General features: G+C 41.3%; 3 protein-coding genes across 6 annotated transcripts; 2 read left to right on the forward strand and 1 right to left on the reverse strand.

Annotated features, from left to right (window-relative positions):
- The first annotated feature begins 122 nt into the window (after positions 1-122).
- On the forward strand, positions 123-8,363 carry p2rx5 (purinergic receptor P2X, ligand-gated ion channel, 5). Of its 3 annotated transcripts, XM_023418267.2 has the most exons (13): positions 124-299; positions 1,164-1,314; positions 1,587-1,658; positions 1,795-1,870; positions 2,064-2,148; positions 2,333-2,413; positions 3,622-3,763; positions 5,426-5,559; positions 5,659-5,752; positions 5,845-5,910; positions 6,094-6,182; positions 6,299-6,507; positions 6,605-7,574. In XM_023418267.2, the coding sequence occupies exons 1-13, from the start codon at positions 169-171 to the stop codon at positions 6,676-6,678; spliced, it is 1,404 nt and encodes a 467-aa protein (XP_023274035.1). In that variant the 5' UTR covers positions 124-168; the 3' UTR covers positions 6,679-7,574. The 3 variants fall into 3 exon arrangements, with proteins under 3 accessions (XP_087033264.1, XP_023274035.1, XP_087033265.1); XM_087177138.1 differs by having other exon boundaries at positions 123-299; positions 5,426-5,752; XM_087177139.1 differs by having other exon boundaries at positions 6,299-8,363.
- Position 8,364: 1 nt separating this feature from the next.
- On the reverse strand, positions 8,365-10,147 carry emc6 (ER membrane protein complex subunit 6). Of its 2 annotated transcripts, none has more exons than XM_023418269.2 (2): positions 9,945-10,147; positions 8,365-9,102 (listed from the first exon to the last, which is right to left on the reverse strand). In XM_023418269.2, exon 2 carries the CDS (start codon positions 9,069-9,071, stop codon positions 8,739-8,741), a length of 333 nt encoding a protein of 110 aa, XP_023274037.1. In that variant the 5' UTR covers positions 9,072-9,102; positions 9,945-10,147; the 3' UTR covers positions 8,365-8,738. The 2 variants fall into 2 exon arrangements, with proteins under 2 accessions (XP_023274037.1, XP_023274036.1); XM_023418268.2 differs by having other exon boundaries at positions 8,365-9,105; positions 9,945-10,146.
- Positions 10,148-10,829: 682 nt separating this feature from the next.
- shpk (sedoheptulokinase) lies at positions 10,830-16,678 on the forward strand. The gene is made up of 7 exons (XM_023418190.2): positions 10,830-11,018; positions 11,110-11,251; positions 13,175-13,349; positions 13,442-13,594; positions 13,767-13,942; positions 14,114-14,314; positions 15,243-16,678. Exons 1-7 carry the CDS (start codon positions 10,881-10,883, stop codon positions 15,635-15,637), a joined length of 1,380 nt encoding a protein of 459 aa, XP_023273958.1. The 5' UTR covers positions 10,830-10,880; the 3' UTR covers positions 15,638-16,678.
- The last annotated feature ends 293 nt before the right edge of the window (positions 16,679-16,971 follow it).

A 16,971-nucleotide genomic window follows, 5' to 3' on the forward strand; every position in this document is an offset into this window, starting at 1 on the left:
GGGGTTGTTTTGTTTTGTTTTTTCATTTAAAAAAAAAAAATCAAACTGTGTTGGTGTCTCGCAACCCCTCTGTCAGTGGGTTTGCCCGTTGCATGACAAGTGAACCAGCTGTATATATCTGCTGGAGCCTGGGAGCTGCTGGTCAGTCGGGTTCACCGTGCGGGAGGAATGGCAGGCTGGGGGGGCTTCTTCGTTTCTCTCCTCAACTACAAGACGGAGAAATATGTCATCGCAGAAAACAAGAAGATCGGAATATTATTCAGACTCTATCAGCTGGCCGTGCTGGGATACATAATAGGGTGAGGAGCATTGCATGTTCCCTTTCACAAACATGGTATAAAGAAACTTTTAGAAAGTGATTCACAAGTTAAAAATAGTTGAGCTTGTCGGTTTTTACTTCGTGTTGCTGTTAAAGTGGCAGAGTCTCTGGGTCTCCGTGTGTTTTGTCTTGAAAAGGTTTGTGTTGGTGAATTCATTAATGTCTCAAACTGCTGTGGACAGAGCAGGTGGTCTTACCCCACCCTTCACTGTGTGATGTCACACTGGTGTATGTGAAAGAAATGATGAAATCTCAACAGGTGACAGGGGCAGTGCAGTGAGGGCTGATACCAACCACCGGTTTGACCTCAGATTCAGCAAAGTTAAGATGAACTGACACATTTAGTGGCTGCTGCTGTGGCTGCTTGTAAAATCCTATTTGGATCTATGGCCTGTAACGCAGCCGAGGAAGGACTGCTCATGTTCATGTGCTCTGGTTTTATTTCCATGTCGCTGCTGAGACCTTTGGTATTTTTCAATTTGCTCATTGGATGCTGCTCTCACACTCTGTGTATGTGCCAATCAGTTCCTCAATAGTTGAGTATAGTTCCAGTGGAGATGCACAAAATATTATGATGTAATCTAGGATAGTTTTACACATTAACATGACTCCTTCCATCTGCCACATGCTGTTGAACACACAGTTATAATGTGTGTGCTGTCAACCCAGACCACATGGTCACAAGCAAGCTGCTCAACAAGAGATCACTAATATCGCACTGTTGCACTGCGCCCATTTTGATATAAAATTTAAAAAAACTCAATTATCCAAAAACATAATAATACTGAAATACTTTTACATGAATTCAGCACAAGACTTTAAAACATGATGGATTCTGTCTCAGGTGGGTGTTTGTGGTGAAGAAAGGGTACCAGGAGAAAGAGGAGGCCATCCAGACCTCAGTCATCACCAAGCTTAAAGGTGTGACACTGACCAACAGCTCTGAGTCAGGGCTTCACCTGTGGAGTGCTGAGGACTACGTCATACCTCCAAACGTGAGCCTTACCTACCAGTCCATCTCCATCGTTCACTGTAACGTTAAAAAAGGCAATCTCAGCTGGTAGAGCACCAATATTGATGTCAGAGCGCTCCCCAATTACGCTGCTGTCGAGACAGATCATGAGGCTATTGACTGTCTGCCTCTGTGGATGTCATTAACCTCAGCATCTGTCTGGGCAGGTTAACAATATTGAACTTCGTGGGGAGTGTAATTTGTTTAACCTTTTGCTTTTCGATCTCATTGTCTGGACCTAATTTTATTTTGTAGGGCGAGCAGGTGTTCTTCATAGTAACAAATTACATAGAGACCCCCAATCAGAGACTGGGGTTCTGTGCTGAGGTGAGTACACAGAAAAAGAGGAATCTCATTAGCATTTTTTAATTTATCATTTATTATTTTTTCAATCCCAATATCTGGACCAGATCGTCCACAGAATTGCATTTTCATATCCAGCAGCTTTTATTCTGCCTCACAGAGTTTCAAGGTGCCGAATGGACGATGTCAAAGTGATGATGACTGCGTCGAGGGGGAGACTGTATTAGCCGGCCATGGTGAGGATCCTGGTTTATTAGTTTACATATTCAACTGCAGGTCCAGATGCTTCCACAGACTTTATCATTTCTGTTTTAACAACATGCTCTAACATATGATATTTACTCATGTCCAATCAGACACAACACACACATTACCAAATGTGTGTATCGTGTATTATTTTGGAATAAATCCTCTTTGCTCTCTTGTCAGGAATCAAGACCGGCTTGTGTTTAAACAGCACTGGGACCTGTGAGATTCACGCCTGGTGTCCTGTTGAACACAGCAGGAGACCCACGTGAGGATCCCTCCCCTGCTGCAGAACTTTGGAAATTAGCCATTTTGTGCCATTACATTCACACTCAGTCTGATCCCTCACAGGGACCAAGATATTTCACAGGTTCTATTTATTACTAATGCAGCCTGTCAGCTCCACTGTCAGCTTTTACACACAGCTGCCTGTCTGTCTCTTTCACTTTCAGAGAGCCCTTACTGAGCGAAGCAGAAAACTTCACCATCTACATCAAGAATTTCATTAGGTTTCCAAAGTTTGAATTCTCCAAGTAAGTGGTGCCGATCGCTGGATGGATTCAAGGCGCCGTGACACGGTTCACTGAGAGAGCTGAGGGATATACGTGTTCCAGTGGCTGCTTTAAATAGCTTTAGGGTGAAGAGAGCCTTCTATTTATACCAGCCTGTGCATTGCACTCAGTGAGACAGTGAAACAGTCATCTGAGACGTCCTTGACAGCGGGCCTTGCTCTGGACAGGTGTCAGATCAGATGGGGCTTGCCCAGCGAGCTCTGCTGCTCTCTGTTCACGTCCTGGTAGACAGCAGAGAGATGCAACAAGCCATGGCTAATTCATCAGGCAGGATCTTATTCAAACTACACAGCTATCTGTCTTATGTTTCCTCAGTAATCTTGTTGTAGTTATGCTTAATGTGGATCGGCAGGTAATAGAAATCCCTGTTAATGGGCTTCACTTGAAACGGCTGGCAACTGTACACGTCTTACAGTGTGACACACACTCTGTCCTCTTTGCCAGAGGGTGCAAAGGTTTGGTTTGACTTCTGCATATCTGAGCTTACAGTCCAGTCAGAGTGTGTGGAGTCTCAGTGTGAGGGCTTTTTCATGTTGGTCTGAAACAGAGTCTAAGATTGAAAGGTCAAAGCCAAATCAGAAGTTGAGAGAATTCTGTGGCTCTTACTTGGCAGGGTCAGCTGTCTCTGAGTCTGTTCCACTGCAGCACTTCTGCTGCCATGCGTCAAAACTCTCACTTTTAGTGCTGCGCAATTCATCAAAATTTAATCAAAATCACAGTATGGCCAAGTGCAATATCCAATTCCAATTCCAATTTTGATCAAGGTAAAATGCGTCACATTGTTGTACAGTGTAAAGTGTTGTGGTGCTACAGAGACGCTCCGACCTACACATCGTATTCTCCAGCCATAAAGGAACATGATTGTGGTATCTATCTATCTATCTATCTATCTATCTATCTATCTATCTATCTATCTATCTATCTATCTATCTATCTATTTATCTATCTATCTATCTATCTATCTATCTCTACAAGCCCTAACAAAAATCCCATCATCATTTACATTTTTTTTGTCAGTGAAAATTAAATGCAGAAAAGATCATTTCAACTGAAACCGTGACTCATATCACAATCACAATATCTGCCATAATAATTACAATATGATGTTTTTTTGCATATCCTGCAAAATCTGACATTTGATGCACGTTTGTCACGTCTTAACCTCTTAGGTCGAACGTCCTTGAAACGTCTGATGACAACTACCTGAAAAGATGCTTGTACGACAGAGAGACCCATCCTTACTGCCCTATCTTCCGCCTCGGAGATCTGGTCAGCTGGACTAGACATGACTTCCAGGACATGGCTGCTAAGGTACGAAGTTGACCAATGTGCCACTTAAGACTGTGGGTGGGAGTGACGTCAGTTCCTGGCTTCCTCGCCGTTATTTGATAATAAGTCATAATAAAAATCTAGGAATTATGGAAATCCATTTTAGCTGCTCGTGATTACAATAATAACTGTAGAACAACTCACTTGTGCTACAGCTGATTGCTTTTATAAAGGGGTGGGGTTCTGCTTCCACTGAAACGTTAAGTTTCTGTGGTTTTGGGGCAAATATGTAATTAATCCAAATTAAACAGTGTGGAGCAAAACAGAGGCGCATCTCTGTGCATCAAGGTGAAACACAATTCAGTTCTGCAGTAACAAACAGACCACAGCACAGCTTCTGTATGCTGTATTTTATGAACAAACAGTAGCTTTTGGGTGGATAATGGATTTCCCTTTTATTGGAAAACACAATGGTTTTGCAGAAATACAAAAATAATTGACAAATCAACCCTTGTCACAAGGTCCACTTGGTTTTTCCAGAGCTTCAGTCAGATCATGTAGCCATCATTAATAGATGCGACCTGCTCCGCTCTCGTGGAGATGTTTCGTTCTTATCACGGGACCCAAGTAGCAAATATTAGAGTTAAAAAGTAAATTCTATACTATACTATACTATACTATACTATACTATATATATACTATAGCTGCATCGCTTCTACAAGATAGGGCTGAAAGCTCTGGAAGACATTTATTGTCCAACTGCTATTTCCAAGGTAAAGAATCAACCTTCAAGCTCAACAGTTATCTTCATGCATTTCTGAGAACGCACCAGCTTCACCCACCCTCAACCAGAGGGTGTAGCCTTCTGCTAAAACCCTCCGAGTACTGTTACCGAACTGATACCTGTCTTAACTCCCAACAGCATATTAATAAAGCTGTCTGTTCTTAGAAAGAGATTCTGATTCTGAGATTTAGACACACTAAAACCATCATACCCATCCCATGTCCTCATGTTACATTACTGTCATGTCTCATAAGGGGAGAGCAATTAAATAACATGTCCTGACTATATCCCTGAATTATTGTCTGCTTGTCAACCTGCATACAGTCTGACGTCCTCAAGAGCTGCAAGACTAAAGGTGGGCACCTCAGCTGTGGAGTGACCTGCCTTAAGCATTCAACAATCAAAATCAGTTTTCTTTTTTAAGTACCTATCTTTGTAATCCCAGGTTTTGTTATAGGGCACAAATGCTGTATATTATCATTATAATTATTATAATTGTAACATGAGGGTTGGATATGTGGTGGTATGGATCACTTATGATAAAAGAAACAGCAGTTTTACTTTACTCCACACTCCATCTACTTCATAACAACAACAACACTTCCTGTTTCTAAGTCACATGTCACTAAACTAACCAATCAGAATTGAGAAGGACTTAGACTGAAGTAAATAAGAGGAAACCTAGAGAGATGGATTCAGGACGTTACTGTAACTGTTTTTAAAGATGCACACTAAAATATTTAAATTTGTAAATATGTAAATAATAATTGTATAAACATAAATATGTAAATAATTAACTGCATAACCTGTAAATATATATATTTTTTTTAAATTAACTCCAAATATACAACATGAATTAACATCTGAGTTTATATAATAACTATTATTAGTATTGTCAAAGTGTCTGTTTTGTCCTTCAGGGTGGGTCTGTTGGTATTCTTATTGAGTGGAACTGTGACCTGGATAAAGACTCTTCACAGTGTAATCCACAGTACAGCTTCACCCGTTTAGACATGAACCTGAACAACTCAGTCACATCAGGATACAACTTCAGGTACGTCCTCTCAGGCACTCACCAGGAAATAAATCTGCTCGTCCAACCTCTTATTTTCATCTCTTACTCTTTAAATGAACTGATTTCCCCTCCCTACAGATATGCCAGGTATTACAAGGATGAAAAGGGTGAAACGTATCGCACTTTGTATAAAGTGTATGGAATTCGCTTCGATATAATGATCAATGGCCAGGTACAGCAGTGATATGAGCACTCTTTTTCTTTTTTACTCTTTACATGATTTCAGTGATAGACGTGCAGTGACTCTCTGTCGTTGATTTGCAGGCTGGGAAATTCAATATTGTTCCCACAATAATTGCCATTGGTTCGGGTGTTGCTCTGCTGGGTATAGTGAGTAACTTACTGAAATATTATGTTGATGTGTAATTGGAGTGGTGTGTAATTATTGAATGGACTTAATTACACAAGATGTCATATTATTATGCCATTAGAGGGTAATGGATGACCATCAGTAACTAAAATAATGACTCAGCAGCTGGTGAAAATAAAGTTGATATATTTCTTTCCTTTCAGGGAGCCTTTGCATGTGATATGATTCTACTGTACATGATGAACACCAGCTCCTTCTACCGAGAGAGGAAGTTTGAAATCATCAACTTCAAGTATGACTAACTGTATTTATACACTTCATGATGGATGGGGCCTTTAAAAATCAATAATTTTGCAAAACTTGATCTTTACATTTGTTGGCACATCTTTCTCATACTGTGTGTATCAGGAGAGACCGGACCAAACACAAGGACGGAAAGGTGGGACCCCGGGAGAAGAGATCCAGGAAACCAGCTGCAGAGAAAGGGGCCGGCAACTCTGTCAAAAAGCCTGAGGAAGCTGAACCCGCCACAGAGAGCGAGCCATCAGTGGAGAGACGTGGTCCCACCATTCCACGCAACACAGGACAGAGATACTCGGCCATTGTCTCTACTCAAGGTGCAGAGCCAAGGCATCATATCACTTTCTCTCCACACAGTTAAGTTTACAGGCAGAGCAAGACAAATCACCCGCAGTGGTCTCGGTTATGTTGCAGGTGATGGAACCAAAAGTCGGACTGAGGTCCACTTCTCACCTCCTGGCACGACTGCTGGCATCCCACTATCCTGAGTGATGCTTGCCTTGACTGAAAATGTGTTGGTCCAGGGAAATGTCGATGTTCTGCACTGTGGGCCAGGACACTGATTTAGAGACACACAGTAGGGAGGTTTTCAGTGGCTGGGTCGGGAACCAAAGGTGGAATGTGGGAGATTACAACAGGTCCATAAATAATGATATACAAAAGTACTGTGATAATGCTGATGCACTTACAGTGACATAAGACTAAGACTTTTAGTGAATTGCCAAATATATGCCAGTTACTGCTTTAGAAATGCATTCTTTTTATCTGTTTCATGTCATAAGTTGCATTCAGAAAGTATTCAGACCCCTTCACTGTATCACATTTCGTTATATTGCATCCTCAAGCTAAAATCATTTAAATTAATTTTCCTCTACACAAAGTGACTAAGTGATAAATATCTCTGGAGCTCAGCCAGAGTGACCATCAGGTTCTTGGTCACCTCTATTTCCCAGGCCCTCTACCTGATTGTTCAGGTTGGCCGGGAGGCCAGCTCCAGGGTGAGACCTGGTTGTTTCAAACTACTTCCAATTAAGAATCATGGAGGCCATTGTTCTCTTGGGAACCTTCAATGCAGCAGAAATGTTTTTACAGCTTCCACACAATCCTGTCTCTGAGCTCTGCAGCAGTTCCTTCCTCCTCATGGGTTTCGCTCTGATACACATCATCAGCTGTGAGACTTTATATAAACAGGTGTGTGTCTTTCCAAATCATGTCCAATCAGCTGAATTTACCAGGCGGACTCCAATCAAGGTGCAGAAACATCTCAACGGTGATGAAGAGAAATGGAGGAACCTGATCTAAATTTCAAGTCATAGCAAAGTGTCTGAATACTTATGTCAATGTGATATTTCTGTTTTTTCTCTCTAATAAATTAAAAAAATTCTTTAATTGTTTTGACTTTTTCATTGTGGGATATTGAGTGTAGAACGATGATGAGGGACAAATTTTTTTATTTTAGCATAAGGCTTTGATTTAAGTGAAGGGGTCTGAAGACTTTCTGAATGCACTGCAAATTCAATACTTTTTTATCAGCTGTTGACCAGACTAATTAAGCACCATTTCCAGTTTGAGTAATATATGACAGGCCTTAGTTTTGATGTCATGCCATTTTATGGATTAAGTTATAATACTAGACATGATAGATTCATTGAAAAATAAAAAATGAAGTGAATTCTGCAAAATACCTTCTAAATTAAATGTTGGGTCATGAGAGAAATTATGTTTTGTTTTTTTAATGCACCTTTGATCAATGTGTAAGAAAATGTGAACGGTCTTATTTGTTCGTATTTCAGCTAGATGCATCATGCCCGTGTTATGACAGACATTTGAACATACTGTCAAACACTGCTGATGTGTTTCCTGCTCTGTGTTGACTTGGCTGTGCTGATTGTGACTTTGATATCTGCCATGCAATGGTTACAACACAATCAGATCCACAACAAAGGAATGCAGTGTGTCATGTGCCGTCAGTCTGCTGTGAGTGGACGCGTTCACTGGTGACATACAGGCTGATGGTTAATGGACATTGAAGTGCGAGGAATCCCTTCCTGTTTGTTGTTCCTGTTTCTATTTATTGAATATTCTTTATTGTTGGAAACAATTGTGTCTGTCATGTTGTTTTCCTGTCACAGTGACACTGCCTGATAAAGTGATTAATAATGTAAACAAACAACTTGTATAGAGGTATTTATTCAAATCAGTCATCACATTAGTTATAATCTAACCATTGTATCGTACATGAAATGTAATCTGTTACTCTACAGCCTACATTATTATAACTCTAGTATAGATGACTGTGAACAGAGCAGGAGTTAAAGGTTAAATAAGTTCAAAGTCACAGGTTAGTGTGGAGCAGGAACAAAAAGGGGAAAGGTTGTTCTGCATATAGTTGTTATTGACACATCCTCCAATATATCAACTGTTCATGATCGAAAAATCAAAAGTCTTTCACTAATGGCTTATCTACAAACAGCAGGGCAGACAATTTTTATTGGTTTACGTGGGATTAGACAGAAATAATTCATGTTTTTTTTTGTGGCAGATCATTTTAGTACACATGCACCATTCCGTAGAGGAAAGTCCAGAACAGGACATAAGTAAAAAGACCTCCGACAAGGCCTCCGGTGAAGAGCAGCCGCCGCGATTTAAAGCATTTGTTCCACCGCCGCCCGGCCTTGAGAATGAGCAACAGAGAGAGGAGAAATGAGGCGAGGAAATAAAAAATGAAGCCATACAGTCCCGTCAGCCCCAGGATGCCAGCTGTTGCTCCTGACAGAGCGGATACAGAGGTGCGGCAGTAGTCCAGCACGGCGGCGTTGCCCCTCACTGCCACTTCACTGATGAACTGTGGTCCCTCACGCTTTGCCACAACTCCTGCCATGTTGGCTCTGGTCTGCTGTCACAGGAAGCTGCTGCTGTAACGGGGGAAGATTCAGACGTGTTTACAGTACAACACTTAAATATTGTACAGTGCTGAAGTACCTTTATTTTACTTTACTTTCATTTCATGCTGTTCTGCTTGACTACTTTATTCTTCTTTACATTTATTTCACAGCTGTAGAGAGCGTTTGCTGAAAACAAAAGACCAACAAGACCTATGATACAACAAAATAAATAAAACTGTCTTGTTACACACTGAACTAGCCAATAGTAAATTATGATGTTAAACTCAACCAGTTAAATGAAAAAAAGGCTGGTTACACATTTACTGTATCCATAATAATGATAATACAATGATATATAACACTAAAAGGGATAGTATTTTTATTTCAATAAGAATTTGAATGCAGGGCGAATACTCGTAATAGAGTATTTGTACATTGTGATATCAATACTTGTGCCACTTAATTCACTAGTCGTACAGCAGGGTATTTCTACATTGGAAACGCTAATTATTAACGTTACTTGTTTAAGAGATTAAAGCAACAGAGGCCTCGATATTGTAAAGCCCCATAATATGAGAGAAAAAGACAGAGCAAAGCTGTCAGTAGGCATTGGTCGATGTTAGCTTAGCTACTAACTACAATGAAGCAACCTGGCTAAATATATTTAAAACCTTGTAACGGTGATAAAAGCAAGGCATACAACGACACAGAAGCTAATTATTAAATTAAACCGAAAATTGCACGGCTCTGGGTAGTTAAACTGCACATTAACATGCTTTATCTGACCACTAGTCAGTGCTGATGCTAATATGCTAATACCGTTAGCTCAGCAGGAAGCTCGCTAACGGCTACTGATGACAGCTTCTCACCTGAGATAAACGCAGGGACTCGTGGGCTCCTCACCACGCGATCACAAAAACATAATCTGTGAGATTTACTTCACACACGCGGACAGTCGGTTATCTTTAAAGGAACGTCAGTTGGTACAGTACCGAAACAGCACATTCATTCTCGTCTGGACGACACTCCTAAATCAAAGTCAGCCATGCTACTCTGCAGTGCATTGTGGGAGCAAGGCAATCATCAAACAGGAGGCGACAATATGGTGTGTTCTAGGCATAGAAAAGAGTAGGAAATTCTCACTTCATAATAGGGAAACGCCTCTCAGCTTCAACGCTGTTCTTGGTAAAAACAGAAAAATAAAGCAATTTTAAATGCTGTTACTATTGTAATTAATTAGTTTTAATTTCTCAAAAATATACATAGGGAAACTTTCAGTGTTTTTATACATTTTTTAAAAATCCCACAATGTAGTTTATAAATTGTTTAATATAATGGAATATATGTGTGCCCTTGTTTCAGTGACATACTGTAGTTTTAGCTGTAGCATGGATAACATTTATATGTGAAACAGACCATCTCTTGTTTCGGATCTGAATATTTTGATTTGTCATAGGAGGGAGGATATGTGTAAATAATGAAACAAGTAATGACTTACTTCCATTCAGTTGTGCCATGGCAGTGAATTGTACAAAGTGAATAGTTAGAAAGAAATTCCACCAATTGGTCAGAAGTGGCATTGAAGTATTTATTTCTAGTTAGGACAAGCCGTCATTTTTTTTGCTATTATTTCCCGTTTCACCCGGATATTTATAGCAGTTATCGGCTGGGAATGATTACAACCGACTAATACAGTAACTTCCAATTTTCTGTTTTGACCCAAAGGCAACTGAGTTGACTTTACCCTCTGATGATGCCGTACTGCTGAAAGGAACGTGGAGGAACACATAGTGCCATCAGCAGTAATGTCGACCTATATCCTGGGTCTAGATGTGGGCACCACCTCGGTAAAAGCAGTTTTATTAGAAACTGACACCAGAGCGGTGACTGCGAGCCACGCTTTACCTACTACGTCCGATATTATCGACAGTAGCGAGATAAAGGTGAGTGAGTTCACGTGCCAAATAACTTCACCCTGCAGCCCGGGAATATGAAAGCGCGTGTGTCCAGTGTGTAACCTGGCTACGTTTTCAGGCTAAAGAGCAGGACACTGGGCGGATCATAGACGCTCTGAATCGGTGCATCGGCCTCCTGCCTAGAGACAAACTGCAGCATGTCAGCAGCATCGGGCTGTCCGGACAGATGCACGGGGTTTTATTTTGGAAAGGAGAGAGCGGTAAGACATCTTCCTGCATGCATGTATGTATGTATGTATGTACTATGTATTTTTGCGCGCTGTGGCATTTCACAACAACGTGTGGTAAACTGCGCAACACCGGCTCTGAGACACAAGAGTAGTCCGAGGAGCAGAGACACTGATTCCTTCATTCGTTAATTCATTTGAAGAGTGAAAAAGTCAGAGGAGAAAAAAACTGATGGATGCTGATTGGTGAATTATCTTCAGAGCAAGTGGGTCTGTTGGTGCGCGGGCCTGAAATAAACATAAAATGTGCAAAATGTTAGTAATTCCATTTATAACACTAGAAACACTTTTTACTTTCACCTCAGTTTCTTGGCCTCAGAACATCACAGTCACTCATTTTCCATATTAAACTAAACAATAAATTCTTGTGCACAAATGTACAATCTTTAGATCTTTACTCCTCACTTTAATACAGTTATAAAGGGTTAAGTACAGAATGTACAGGGTAACCTTCTCTCTCATCCTCCTCCTCATGTGCAAAAGTAACATCATTAAAAACACTTATGTATCATAGTTTTATCATATAAATAATGCAGTTTAGATTTTTTACTTTTATTGTTGAAAACATGAAAATTTTTGTCTCGCCTCAGCCACAGTGATGCAGACAACATGGGAAGAGCAAGAATGATTATGCTAATTAAAAATGTAATTGTAATAAAGGGGCCCCCGGTTCTGGAGCAGTCAGGAACCCATGTCAGAGAGCTTTTCACATGAGAGTCTCCTAATGTTGGGCACCCTAAATTTGCACAATCTATATACTTGCTTAATCTAACTGCCACTGGAAGGGGCCCCTCCCACATCACACTCTCATCTGTGAGGGTCCCCGTTATTACAAAGGATTGAATGAGTTTTTTTAATTACAAACTGACTTGTGATCATATGATTAGTTTTGTTTTCAGACCATTAGTGAATTACTAACAATTAAAAACATTTACCAGTAATGGACAAAGCCTTCCAGGAAGAGGGCTGTGTTTCAACTCTGCTGAATTATGCTGCTTTCCCAGTCTGTCATACTGATGACTTTTAACATGCTTTTTAAAAAATGGATTGAGGAACTGGTCAGTTAGAGGCACTTTCAACACTATGTTGCCCTCTGCTGGCTGCACGCTAACATTTTAAAAAGGATAAAGACCTCTACAGTAATGCAGACGGTTTTAGCCTTTTCTACCTTGTTGGCCAGACCACTTATACTCTTTAAATGGAAACACCCTCAACCCGCATCTTATAACAGATGGGTGAAAGAACTTTTACTGTCCATCAGTCTAGAAAAGCTTAGATTCTCCCTTTAAGGTTCTTTGAACTCATTTGACAATACCTGGAAACCTCTCTTAAACCATTTTGAATCTTTGATATCTCTACCTGAAGGTGATGACTGAGCTCCCCCCCCCCCCTTATTAATTATTATTAATCATTTATTTACTTATCTACTTATTTTTCTTGTTCTGGTTTCTTATTTTATTAATTAATTAATTAATTAATTTATTTATTTATCTTCTTTTTATTAATTTTTTCTGTTTTTTTTTTTTGTGTGTTTCCTTATTTGTATATTTGTATACTTGTATGAATTGATTGCTTGGAATCTCTACTTGTTTAAAGATAACTGTTCTCTCCTGAGAGGGGTGGGATGCTGGGAGGGATACATGGAGAGTAAATGGAAAAAAAGGTTGGATCTACTTTTGTTAATATGTAATCGACTTGTGAAACTACCTCCAATAAAGAAAATTATCAAAAAAAAGAAAAAAAAAAAAAAGGATAAAGACCAGAGAAAATCTGATGCTACCGGGATGTTTTTGTCTCAAAACAAAAATAAAACCAAAACCACTGAATCAGACATTAGTTATTTTGTGTGGGGGAAAGGTCTGCTGTCTGTTTCTTCATGTCTCTGTCCCCTCACAGGTTGTGATTGGTCCAACAGAGATTTCTTCACAGCCAGAGACACCAGTCAGCTGATCACCTGGCAGGACGGACGCTGCAGCGGTGACTTCCTGTCCTCCCTCCCAAAACCAGACTCGCATCTCAGTGTAGCCACGGGGTTCGGCTGTGCAACAATCCTCTGGTACATGAAACACAGGTCAGCACAAACGGCCCGTATGAAGCCTGTGGCTCCACTTGCTTTTGTGTGATGTGAAAGTAAAAACCTGGAGCTGTGTGGTGTCACTGCAGACCTGAGTTCCTTGGAGGCTTCACAGTTGCAGGTACCATCCAGGACTATGTGGTGTCCATGCTGTGCGGTTTGGACGGGTGTGTGATGACGCCTCAGAACGCAGCCAGCTGGGGTTTCTTCAACACTTCCTCGGACCAGTGGAACATAGACATGTATGTAAACAGTCTAACTTCCTGTTTTGATAATGCTTCAGGTCTGTGCTAAAGCTAGCAGAGCATGTTCTTAGTAAGAAACATCAGTCAAGTGCTAAATTACAAGCTTACAGTGTCAGAGTTGTTATGTTGTAACCTACGTAACAAGCCACTCTGTGTGTGCTCGCTCTAGTCTGCAGGGGGCCGGCTTCCCTGTGACCCTGCTCCCTCAGTGCGTGCCATCTGGTGGATTGGCGGGAAAGACGTGCTCTGACTGGCATGGTATTCCTGCTGGTACGCCAGTGGGAGCCGCCCTGGGGGACTTCCAGTGCTCGGTGTACTCCTGCATGAGAGCTCGGACAGATGCAGGTGAAGCAGGACGTCCCTCATGTGCTCTCATAGTTTATTCAGTTTAAATGAAAGAAGATAAAGAAGATGTATTGAAAAGATGTCACCCATGTCTCAGAGCTGCGATGGAAATGAGAATAATTTTCTCTTCACTGTCAAACCTCGTACTGTATCTGTCTCCGACATTCCCAGTTCTTAACATAAGCACCTCCGCCCAGCTGACCTTCGCCATGCCAGCTGACTTCAAACCTCCAGATTCTCCTCATCCCGCCTCCTCCATCTCCTACTTCCCCTACTTTGACTCCTCATACCTGGCGGTGGCGGCGTCGCTCAACGGAGGGAACGTTCTGGCCACTTTTGTGAAGATGCTCACCACCTGGATGAAAGAGCTTGGTATGTGTTTTTATTTTATTATTTTCATTATCAATCATCATACGAAACGGAATGTTATTGATATTTCACGAGATACAAACGTACTTCAGATGTGAATCTCCTCTAAACTCACTTTTTTTTAAATATACATTCATGGTTCCTAATGGATGTGTCCAAAATCACTCACTACTTCCTGTGTATTGCGCTACATGTCATTTGATTTGAGTGTCTGTATGGTGAGGGTGTGTCTGAAAGCTCTTGTGTTTTTGAGTGAAATGTTTTAACAACTATTGGATTTTGCTTTTGTGTTGAGCATGCTAACTCGTTAAACATTTATACCTGCTAAACGTCAGCATGTTGACGTTGTCATAGTGAGCATGTCAGAAATGCTCACATTAGCATTTAGCTCAAAGTACAGCTTCGCAGAGCTGCCGGCCTGGCTGTAAACGCCTATTTATCTACGCATGAGATTTACTGTCGGTGTTTCAGCAGATGAAACGTACTTCACTGATGACGCTGCCATTCACTTACTGAATCCGCCAGTCAGACGCAAACCAGGCCGAGCAGTTGGATGATAAATGGCGCCGTGCCTGAAAACTCCTGAATCTTGTTGAAGCTATAAATACTGTAACTGCGCGACCCATTTCACACCCCTGCTGTATTCAGACACTAAGCTCGGTGAATAGTTTCGAGGAAAATTGACACTTCAGATCAGACACTGAGTCTGACAAGGAAAGCAACAACCAATGGCGGCGCAGAGAGAGCGGTGTTCATGTGAGCAGAGCGTGAACTGTCAGTCGGTACATTTGAAACGAGTTAATCCACGGACACAGACCACAATGAGCAAAGTGATTGATCACAGATGGACAAAGTGTAAGTAAAGGAACTGATTATCATGAAGTGATGTATAAATAACCCCCCTCCCCACCCCCACCCTTCCCCCCCACAGATGCTGAGCTGAGTGACACATGCTTATATGAGAAGCTGATTGGTTGCGCCCTGAACCAGGAAACCAGTGACCTGAGGGTGAGTCCCACCATCCTGGGAGAGAGACACAGCCCTCTCTGCCTCGGTCAGGTCACCAACATCTCCGCCTCCAATCTCTCTCTGGGTCATGTGACCAGGGCGCTGTGTCGCGGAGTCCTGGATAACATCACCTCCATGATGCCTGCCGAGCATCTGCAGCAGGCGGGCGTCAGCAGGATCGTGGGCAGCGGGAGCGCACTCGCTCGCAATGAAGTGCTGAGACAGGAAGTGGAGAGGGCGTTTCCTCAGCCGGTGGTGTACGGGCAGAACGCAGACTCTGCTGTTGGCGTGGCCATGGTCCTCTGTGACCGAACTTGAATGAGACGCCACAGGGGAATCCCTTCCTGTTTGAATGATTAACTAATTTTGCACAGTTCTGAATATCACAACAAGTGGGTTGTGGAATATTTTGGACCAAAATACAGAATCGACCTAATAATCGACTGAAACTAGCTACAAATCTGCCTTCAAACATTCAAACTCACTGTGACTGAGCAGCTTTTAGAGATATACCAGGCATCTCTGGGTTTACTTTGTTGTTGTTTAGTAGTATTTCTTTTTTTTCCAGCACTGAATCAGTATAGCAACGAATATTTCTGCTGTTTTGGAAACATGCTCCTCATCATTCTTCAGAATAAAATCTACTGTAGAGCTCGGACCAGAGCAGTGTACTGTGCAACAACAAAATGTGCTGTAAATTACTGTTGGTTTCTGCACCAACCCAGACGTAGTCAGAGTAAAATGCAACGAGTTTATGTTCATTCCCTGCATGTTGGTTTTATATAAAATCAATGAAGCATGAATAGGCTATAAAGGAAAAGATATTACCATGTAATTATTGTTTTCCTTCCCCCTGGCTGATGGTTTTTCATGTCAGGTTCATTTGTGATTCCCTCTGGGTCGAGTATTTCCAGCTCTCCGCTTAACATCACTCCTACAGTCAGGAGTGCTCAGGGGGGGAATCTGTAGATTGCTGCAGACCTCAGTGTGTGTGTGTGTGTGTGTGAGCTTTTTGTGTCTGATGGATGTTTTTGTGGTGTTGCACATGTACAGGGGTCTGTGTCAGAAAGCATCTTAACCTTGCTCACTGTTATCATTCCTTGATAATTGGTTTCATGCAGCTCGTATCAACTGGCTCATTTCCTGTAACTGAGGTGAATATCATGCTCACAGACCAAACACATGCAGCGTGTTATGATACATGAGATGTGACATGACGTGAGGATTTTGTTTTATATTTGAGAAAATATATTTACACAACTGGACTGAATAGGAAGCCATAGAAACATTTGTAATTCACCGGACTAATTAACTGTATGTGGATTTCTCTTTTCTAATAAAAAGTCAATTACCAGCTCATTGACTCTCAAACTTTGCCTCATGTTATTCTGAGTTGTATTAAAACAATCATTACAGCAGCAGGAATCTGTTTCAGTTTGATCGCCTTTGCCTCATTTTCCTAATGTGTGATATAATTCTGATGGAACGTAAAGTGATTCTTATGATCCGTAAAGTGGAGAGTTACTTGCTCAAGAGCTACACTTTAGTATTTGTTGAGGCAGGGGTGATTGAATGTTTACTTACTCAGTTCATCCCAGCAGATTCAAGCATTCAGGTTGAATTTTCTTTAGACTTTATCCATCCTGCCTTAA

This window comes from Seriola lalandi, unplaced genomic scaffold, assembly GCF_002814215.2.
Source record: "Seriola lalandi dorsalis isolate HSWRI2012SDOR001 ecotype SW California unplaced genomic scaffold, Sedor1 jcf7180002054581, whole genome shotgun sequence".
Classification (NCBI taxonomy): Eukaryota; Metazoa; Chordata; class Actinopteri; order Carangiformes; family Carangidae; genus Seriola; species Seriola lalandi.